This window comes from Ctenocephalides felis, unplaced genomic scaffold (genome assembly GCF_003426905.1).
Source record: "Ctenocephalides felis isolate EL2017-DRISC unplaced genomic scaffold, ASM342690v1 CF-g0.4_SCAFFOLD_00845, whole genome shotgun sequence".
Lineage (NCBI taxonomy): Eukaryota > Metazoa > Arthropoda > Insecta > Siphonaptera > Pulicidae > Ctenocephalides > Ctenocephalides felis.
The window spans coordinates 34,355,373-34,366,327 of record NW_020536999.1 but is presented as its reverse complement, the minus strand read 5'-3'; the positions used below and the strand labels follow the sequence as shown (position 1 = coordinate 34,366,327).

Sequence of the window (10,955 nt, the reverse complement as noted above, 5' to 3'; positions counted from 1 at the left end):
GATGAAGGTAATTGGAACAAAACATTTCGAAAAAACGAATGTACAAAGTACGTACATGTTTGCTACTGAGCGAATGGCTCTGCGTCATATGTACATATGAGCTACTGTTGAAATTGCAATACGATGCATAATATGAAAAGAGGTAGTGTATGTTTGTAAATTATACGGGTTTGCTTCGTGTCGTTTGTATATCTCATAACAGGGAAGGCCAATGTTTTTAATAGATACGTAAATTTTGAACAGACTGGCTGAAGCTTTATAATATACCCACTTCATTCAAGCCACAGCGACAAGTCCAAAATCAATGCACCATTTCATTTCTAACACCCTCTCTTTTTTATTTCTTTAATGAACACTTTCCGCATTCTTGTCTAAACCTGTGCTACCTAATCATTGGTACAAAAGATAACTTTACCACTTTACTATTTATCTTATTTCTCCAAATATTTGATGTAATTTGAATGACGTAGATAAAATGCATAGTGCGTGTTTGTGCCTGTGTTTCAATATATTTGCATTGATGTCATCATGAACGCAAGCAGCTACTTCTATGTTAATAAATCTGCAATATATTAAATCAAATATTGATAATGTTCAAATTTACCACTCTCCTATAGAACGTTCAGAGCAACCGTGGATTAATAAGTTATTATAGGCTTCTATTTGCTGACAACCAAATTGTTGATTTTCGCGAAATTACATAAAATTTAGTTGCTGATGGAAAGTTTACCTTTAAAGCTCCCTCAATCGCAGTGTTGTATGCGATTATGGAAATTGTCTAAATGATACCTAAATTAATGAAAATATAAGATTGTAATAGTAAATAAAGTTCGCATGGTGATAGTTTAGTTCAGTTTAGTCAAACTGAACGGCTTGAAATACTACAGGCCTATGAGAAATGGTGCAAATTACAAAAATTAATATGTTTTATTATACGTATCAGTATGTCTCTATAGCTCCATCAACTTAGGCTCTTGCTCATATATACATAGATAAAAGATTTTATAGATAAAGGAGTTAAATGATCAGGTTTAAACCCCGTCAGCTTAAATATTTTTGCATTATTCAATTATTTAAACATAAAAATTAATAAATAAAATAAAAATTATACGCTGGCGGGATTTCAACCCGATCATTTTGAACTCTTTTATCTATAAAATCTTTGATCTATATATCACCATGCAAAATTTCATCAATATTCCAGAAGAGTAAACCAGAGGTTCCTTTTGTTAGTTATAATTTTTCCTTAATTTTGTATATTAACAATTTTAAAAGCAAAGTATCTAAAACGCAGCGTATGTCTTAATCTAAGAAGGAGCATGTACCGAAAATAATTTTATTTTTGTAATTAGATGTTTATGCAAAAAATACTATTTTTTTAAAATTTTTATACATTATTTCATTAACAGCAATTTTATCAGTTTGCCAATTTGCAACACTTAGTATTTACTTTTTTTTTTTAATTTTCATATATTATTTCGTTAACAGCAATTTTATCAGTTTGCCAATTTGCAACACTTAGAATTTATCGATCGTATTACTGTTCCAAATTTTGCAGTCTATTTGCTAATACATTTTCTTTGTTTCGACGTCTATATCAGCCATCATTGTGTCTCTACATCATATAACCCTGTACCTCAGCGATTTCCAACCTGTGGGGCGCGCCCCCCTGGTGGGGCGCGGTGCCGTCCCAGGGGGGGCGCGAAGCTCTTTCAAAAATATGGTTGTTAAATGCTGAGTAAGTGTCAAAAACAAATCAGCAAAATGTATGCAAGTTATCTACAATTTTCGCTGCAATTTTGTCAGGACAAATGTAAAAGCATGAATATACTATACTTTTGGTGCATTCAAAATATTTCGTTTTTGCGTTTGTAGTTGAGTGAGCTGTAGGCCTATAAACAAAAGATAAACACTCGGATCATATCGAATATTCACGTGCTTACTCGAGACTAACTTAAGTAAATAAACAAATGCATCCTTTTTATTCTGTTATCTATAAATCGAATTAGTTCATTAGTTGTGCTGGAGATACACGCGTTGATATATAGAAAAAATCATTTCTAAATTATTATTGAGTTAAAATTTATAGCTTTAGTTTTAGCACATTATTAGCCAGGAATTATTGTGAAAAGTAGTGAAAAAGTGATTTTCTTTGATTTGTTATAAAAACCGTTTGTAATGGATAAATACGTGACTGGGTTGAAAAGAAAATTTAATGAAGCAGAAGAAGAGGGTGGTGAAAATAATGGAAATGTTTCTTCACAAAATAGTAAAACTAAACATAGAAAATATGATCCAATGTACTTATCATTGGGATTTACGTATAAGATCATTAATGGTCAAGAACGACCAATGTGTTTGCTGTGTATGAATACTTTGGCCTCAGATAGCATGAAACCAAGTAAATTAAAACGACATCTGGAAAAAGTGCACGCCGATCATGTTGGCAAAACAAAAGAATTTTTCCAAAGAAAATTAGATAACTTAAATAAACAGAAAGAATCGTTTTCAAAAGCTTTGTCTGTATCACAAAAAGCGTTACTTGCGTCATACAAAGTTTCGTATAGAATTGCTAAATGCAAAAAACCCCATTCAATAGGAGAAACTTTAGTACTACCAGCAGCTATTGACATAATAGCTACGATGTTTGGTGAATCATATGCTGATCAAATTAAAAGCATTCCGCTGGCAGATAATACGGTGGGAAGACGGATATCAGATATATCTGATGATCTTTGCGATCAGTTGATAGAAAAAATTAAATTATCTTCTTTCGCGTTGCAAGTAGATGAGGCTACCGATGTTGCTAAGGATGCACACTTAATAACATATATAAGATATGTTATGGAAAATGATATTAGAGAAGAGTTGTTATTCTGTAAGGCAATTGAAGGCAAAGCTACGGCGAGTGAAATTTTTAATATGATTGATAACTTTTTTATTGAAAATGGTATTTTATGGGAGAACTGTGTTGGACTGTGCACTGATGGAGCTCCATCTATGGCAGGAAAAAATGCTGGTCTGCAGGCCCTAGTTCGAAAAGTGGCTCCTCGTGCAGTTTGGACGCATTGTATGATTCATAGGCAATCTCTTGTTGCAAGAAATATGGGTGAAGAATTACTTGAAGTATTTGAAATTATAATAAAAGTTGTTAATTTTATCAAAAATAGTCCATTAAGAGAAAGGCTTTTTGGAAAATTGTGTGATGACATGGGCTCAGAATACAAAGCACTACTTTATTATTGTGAAGCACGTTGGCTTTCTCGTGCTAAAGTACTTCAAAGGGTGTTTGAGCTCAAAAAAGAAATTGCCATTTTTCTTGCTGATAATAAAGAGATGAAGCAGACATATTTTATGACACGAAGTTTCTCGCAAAATTTGCGTATCTAGTTGACATCTTTAAAAGACTAAGTGATTTAAATAAATCAATGCAAGGAACTCAAATTCATGCTTTTGTTCAAAAGGACAAGATTACGGCGTTTATGAAAAAAATAGAGCTGTGGATAGCTAGTATGAAAAGTAATAACTTTGATATGTTTCCTTCTTTTAAAACTACATGTGTTAATGATGATGAAATAGAAGCAAGTAAAGATCTTATTATCAATCATATGACTAGTTTAAGGAACCAATTTGCGCATTACTTCAAAGATCTAGATATGTCCAAATACGAATGGATTAGAAATCCATTTGTTATTGATAAATATGATAATTTTGGACTTCCAACGGCAGAGCAGGAAATGATAATTGATTTATCTAGTGATAGCACATTGAAGCAGATGTTTCAGGACGAAAAGAATATTGTTAAGTTTTGGTTACAAGTAAAGGACGATTTTCCAACTTTGACAAATAAAGCCTTAGAAATTTTATTACCATTTGTGACATCCTACTTATGTGAAACTGGTTTTTCTGCAGTAGCAGTATTAAAAACAAAGTACCGATCTCGTTTAGTGATAGAAAAGGAACTGAGAACAGCGATTTCTACAATGGAGCCGCGGTTTGAGAAAATTTGTGCTGAAAAACAAGCTCAACCGTCGCATTAATTTTTTAATATTGTGTGAAATATTATATCATTTGTTTTTATTAAATTTAAAATTATTTTTTTCCTATAATCCATAGTTATGTTTGTATGTATATTTTTGTATGTATATTTTTGTATGTTTATTTTTGTATGTATGTATATTGTGCATTATTTGGTACGAGATTAATAAATCATAATTTCAATTAAGTATATTTAAATTAAATTGTTAAAAAAATTAGGGGGGGGCGCAATATTTTTTTCTTTCAAAAGTGGGGCGCAAGGAAAAAAAGGTTGGAAACCGCTGCTGTACCTTGTATTGTGTATGCAATAACAGACATCGTATATGCATTATGAAATGTAATCTCTTTCGAGCATCGGCCGTTTAATCCTGTACTAATTCCCTTATGCACGGCCTCGAGGGAGCCCCCGAACCGCGCTCGGATGCGTCATGTCGGGAGGAGAAATGCGTGTATTATATTCACGGCTGCATTGGCACGTCAAACATATTTTGGCAGTCGCGAGTTTCTAATTAAATTCGGCGCTAATGAAAACGTTCGAGAAGCGGAAATGTTTGCGGAAAGTTTGCTCCTTATTTGCTGTGTAAAATTACAGTTATTTTAACTTAATTCGATATTCGGTGGCGAAATGTCGCTTGTAATAACAGATTGAAATGCTTGGCGACGGTCAGTGTATAGTAGAAGCGAATAAGTGAGCACAATATATTTACATTCGAAATTCCGGATGGTTTTCTTTCACACCGTTTATTTCATCATATATTGATCAGTAGTCAATTTAAATCTGCGGTGCCAATTAATAGCATAACGAACTCTTCAGCGTTTCAACAAACATTGCGGTATGAACATCGAGGGACCAAATTCCGCCACACACTCCATCATATCCGATTCGATCATCATTTCACGCGGATTTCACAATTGTGTGCATATTTCAATGCCCGGTCAGGAGTCTACCTACCGATCAGTTATATTTGGCTCATATGCTCAAATAAACTGAGAGCTAGAGCTTTGAATGTTTTTTTTGACAAACAACAACGAAAAACGTGTTATAGTGTGTCTATATGCATTATTTTATATTCTGCTGTAAGCATTTTATATAAAATGAAATCCAATTCCCAACGCTTGTTGGTAACTACTATAAATGGATGAATATATAATTTTCACATTTTCGTTTTACAAAAAGCATTTTTTTTGTTAATTTGTGCATTGGAAAATTAATTAAGGAATTATATATTAATGAAATCGATATTTTAAATACAGAAATAATTTTTACTGTTAATAATTAAATTTTAATAATTAAATTAAATGTTTTAAAATTTTTGCCGGAAGCTAGATTTGATCATTTGATCATACGAAATATTTCAATTATTTCATATAATGAATAATAGCGAATCCAAATTGCGAATGCCAAATTTCAAATTGTAGTTTTTTTTATGTGATACATATGTTTTACAATAATTTACGAGTTTAGTTCTTGTAACTCATTAGACTTCTCAAAATCTACGTAATAGCTTTATTATTTTATTTTGTGAGATTAATAATTTACACCGGCTTCTATCCCAATATGATTTCATATACACTGGTGGTTTATTAATCTCCCCACCGTGCCGCTGAAATGGTTCATCGGCTTGATCAATTTTGGATATGTTTTAATTACAAAACCGCGTTTGTGGGAAAACATCATCCAACAAGCGTCGTCCTTTGTTTTGAAGAGCAAATTTGCATTGGGTTATGCTCTTGTCAAGACTCCTATAGAAATGAAATGTTTTCAGTTGTAAGCTTCCGTTCGAAATCTTGTTAGGTTCATATATATCATGAAGAAATTGATGTAATTTTACACCAGAAAATCAATTATAAAGTCAAACTAGCTAAGGATTTGGATATAGTACTCGTAATTATGAAACAGAACGATACTTGCGGTATATTTCCTTAACTTAGTACTTTAGAAAAGCTTTTTACCAAAGCTCACTTGCAGTATTTAAAAGAAATTGATGACGGGCTCCGATTGTAAGGATGCATGATTTTTAAAAGAAAATTATGTATCGGTTTATTAGGAGTAATTATTTATTTGATTGAAGTGTTAAAGCAATTTAAATTTTTAAAATAAAAGATTTCCTTATGAGTTCATGCAGTATAATGACCGCTTTTGCAAGTAAGGCAATGCTGTCCAGATATTCATAAAACAAAAATGATTGATTTACAAATTTTCAGTCAATATCAAGTTCTGATGAGTATATGCTTGTTAATTTTCATTGTGTTTATACTACCTATCCCAAATTACACCCCAACTATTACATGTTTATTTCTACCCGTTAGAAGTATTATATATAATCTACATCACATAGGCGGTATACATTCTGAACAAGGTGTACGATGACATAATGATATTTAATAACATGATTGTTTCATGAATATTTTACTAATAAGAACATAATTAACGCTTTTCTACATCGTATAATTCCCGTTTTGACATTTATTCCAGGGAAAATTGTACGGCGTGCTGAGAGACCCGCTTCTTATCAAATATTTATAATCCGAAGCCATTAGTCTTGTTGTGACGTAAAATATCGATAACAACGCCCATAATGTTTAACTTATTGTTGTCGTGCTCATTTATATTTACTCAATGTATTTATAGATACATACACCGCCGAACATTTACAGTATATCACATTCGTATGAAGTCACTCAACTGTTGTGTAAATGTCGACTGAATAGTAATCAGTATGTTTAAATTGAAACATTGTACGTTATTATCTCGTGAAAACAATTATTTTATTTGCTTTTGAATATTGGAACCGGGTCGTGATTGGATGACATCGATTATTTACAGATCAATGAAATAACTTGGATTTATCTTGAATATACATTGCATGCTATGTGGTACTAATGCAACTATTCATTATTTGAGTACTGACATTATTGAATTTTTATGAATATTAATGAGTGCTTTGAATAATATGCTATTGTTTGGCTACTCAATTATTTTTCGATGACATAGGAAGTTTGCTTTAATAACAACAATATTATTTATTTAAAATACATCAATAAAATTAGATTCTTGCATGTAATTTGTAAATGACTACATTTTTAGATATCTATTATTTATTAAATTAAATTAAACAAAACAAAACAAACAGTAATTGATTTTTGTGGTATATTTTTAAAACAAATTCGCCAGATAAACTCTCATAAGAATCAAATATTATTTTAATACATGTGCGAATTCTTGGAGTACTAATTATTGAAAATATTATTATTGTTGTTTTCCAACATAATTCTTGAACATATTATTAGGAAATTTAAATGTTATAGATATTTAAAAAAAATCATGCAAGAAACTATTTCCAACTAAAAACATTTTTATTTATTTTTGTATAAATTGCTCATTCATCATTAATTAATATATTAACATTTATGTGTATTGTGGCTTCATATGGGCTTTTGCTTTGTTTTCTTTTTCATCTCTCCACCATCATCTCCGTTGTGTTTTTCTGGATGAAACAAAAACACACTGAACCAACCACGAACACATTACGACACTTGAACATCGCATGTTGGAATTCTGCAACCGACTTGATATTATTTTGCAACCAGCCTGAAAATGGAATGCGAGAAGCTCGTGCAGGAGAAGACGGAAATGCAAAGGCACTATGTCATGGTAAGTGCAACCTTAACACATCATACCCCAAAACTCGAAACACACCTGTAATATTTGTTATTCCTTTGATGTGCCTGTGTTTCGTTTGTCGCTTTATGTTTCCCATGTCTGCTTTCATTTATTAGTGTGTGTGTGCGTTCGCAGAGAGCTTTTTTGGAAGCTTTTGAGCTTTTGTGCTTTTTGAATTTGCATTGCAATTTCACGCCGTGCTTTTGAACGATTCGCATACTATTTCATCGCGGTGTTATTTCCGTGCAACGCTATCAGCACATTTATTTATTTTTGAAGACTTGGTTCTTTGACAGCTCATATTGTTCTTAAATTTAAAACAGTGGAATAACATTTTAACCCTTATTTCATATTTTCCTTCATACTTGAACTCATTCAGCTTGTTACAGAGTATACTAATGGAAAGTTTTTATAGGTTGATAGTAGGGCTCATATAGGATTTAAAATTTATTTTTATCTTGTGCAAGTATTACCAAAACACGACACGTACATACTATATTAATTATTTTTTAAATATAAGCGGAATGAAATTTAAATATATATATATATATCGATTCAATAATATTAGACGTTTAGTATGTAACTTCAACGTTAATTAATGATATTGATCAAGATTTATTATCATGATAATTTTTGTAGTTATTACCGTTTAGACATAAACATAATAGCACAATCTAAATTTTAGATTAATAAATCTTATTTGTATTTAGATTCTATTATTAGATTCTAAATACACTAAAATATAAAATTAGTAAATTCAATTGAAGAGAATTAATTTTATTTATTTGTTCTAACTAGTACATTAGTCGAAGAGAAATATTCGTAGGTAACTCAAATGGTATTCAATGCGAATTCTTTCAAAACTATGTCCCTACTAAAAATAACATTGGACGAAAATTTCAAAATCTATTTTTTATCAATTTGTATTTCTATTTATATATTTTATATTATTACTTATCTTAGAAAATATAAGCTGAATATTTTTTTACTCTAATTATTGGCACAATTTCAATACGAGTTTCAAAACTTTATTTCCAGAGCATTATTCGTATTACAATATTGTACCTACAATTCGAAATTTTTATTGCATTTCTTATAAATACCATTATTCCAATACCAAACATCTTTGCATCAATAATACTTTTTTATAATCGGGTAAGAAAAATCGATTTCACAATCAGTTATCGCGCAATCATAATAATGCAAGTACTATAAATATTGTTTTATGGTTAAAAACTAATACACAGCTTTATATCATGCCATGTTAAATGAAAAACATTTTGTACTGTTCCAGTACATTACATTTATTGATTGGATTTACCGCTTCATGTGCCGCACAAACAACAAGCTCTCACTCTGTTTTTTTTATTGATTCGTTGAAATATAATAAATGAAGTAACGAGTTATAATCCACGAACGCTAATCCAATATGTATTACTTTTCTGAATTGAGATATTAAATGAGTTTTATTACAGCCAGGCACGAATGTTCAATTTAAATTATTTTATTTGTATTAATCTCGTTATGTTTTGAAAGCCCAGTGAGCTTTTAGCGATCACTAATCTAAATAAATACATATTATATATGATTAAAATAAGCCTGCGATTATAATGGTTTTGTACTCATTTGTTATTCATATGTAAGTTGCTCTCATTAAAGTTTTAAATTATTCCTAATTTATACAAAGTAAATAAAATTTGCGTTGTAAGTTTAACATATTATATTTCACTCCTTTAATAATCTGCAACACGCGCTGTGTAAACCCAGATTATATAAATTTCTATAATTAAATTTAAACCTTTTGGTTTTGAAATATGTAACAGAAAACACAATATTAAATACTTGTGGCTTTTCATATCCGTTAAGTTATTTTTATTTCTGTTTTATTATTTTTTAAAATGAGTTTTTCCATCATTGCGCAACTAATAAAATGCTTTCTCTGGGGGTTTTCTCGAATTATTTTCCCAAGCCGCGAGTATAAATCGAGTACGTCTTTGGTACATAGTGTTTTCCAGCAGTTACCAACTTTATTGAATAAAGGAATATATATATATATATATATATATATATATATGTATATATGTATATATATTTATATGTATAATATAAATTCTGTATAAAGTTGAAATGCCACATAAGTGTATGTTTCGCGTTTTAAAAGTTTACGGCTAAGTTTCGGTATCATTTATTTATGTTGGTTGCTACAGACAAATATCATTAGTAAAATGATTTTAAATGATTATTTTTATAAAATTATTTTTTTGCATATTTTATTTTGAACACTACAAAAAAATATTTACATATGAGGGTTGAGGTGTCAAGTGATTTTCTTTGAAGCTTTAAGAGTTTATTCAACTGTTACCTTACAGACTTTTTTTTGCAAAATTCATATATGTGTTTGCATACACATACACAATATGCTTGACATGCTTATATGTTCTCAGATTTCTTTATTTCAATATGTAGACTCTTTTCACTTTAATAAAATTTTCTTTATTTCATAAGAATTCATGATTCCCATCGCGCCGTTCAACGTTCTCAAGTTTGCTTAATAGATCGCATTTTATTGGATATTAGTTCGAGTCGAATACCCATGCAATGTATGATATCCGTAATTGAATTTATTGTTTGATGTTGGAAACTTTATGCGCATATTTATGATAACTTACCTGTTCGATTCATAGGAAAGTTTAATTTCGAACGATAAAATTCTAGCGAAATAAATTGAAATGAGAAGATAGTTGTAAGATATGCGGAAGGGTATAGGGAATTTAATCAAGTACGATTTTCTTTAGATTTATCAAATGGTAATGGAAATGTTTTCGATTTGGTTGAAACTTGAGATGAAAGTATGATTTCGATATTAAGATTGATTGAAGTTGTTTGAATTTTAGAATTATTTACATACTATATTACCAACATTCTATACATACTATATTTCTAATATTCTATGCAAATATTTAAAACTTTCATAAATATAAAAATTATTGATCACAAAAACATTTTGATTTAATAACCATTATTTATTGATTATATAAAATTAAAATACACCAACTGCAATCAATTATTTATATCTAAAATTACTTTCTAGTCAAGTGTCAATAAAATTGATGATTCTGCAACTTTGTGTAAGTAGATTGGCCAATAAATAATACCCAAGTCTTTATTTTAAATTAATATAATCTATTTATTCAACGTTTTAGAATTTTTACGCATTTATACATAAGTGTATATTACATAGAGTAAAAAAGTG

General features: G+C 30.1%; 1 protein-coding gene across 1 annotated transcript; it reads left to right on the top strand.

The window, feature by feature from the left end:
• The first annotated feature begins 2,178 nt into the window (after positions 1–2,178).
• LOC113382780 (zinc finger BED domain-containing protein 5-like) lies at positions 2,179–3,390 on the top strand. Its single transcript, XM_026621013.1, has one exon. The coding sequence runs from the start codon at positions 2,179–2,181 to the stop codon at positions 3,388–3,390; it is 1,212 nt and encodes a 403-aa protein (XP_026476798.1).
• Positions 3,391–10,955: the final 7,565 nt, after the last annotated feature.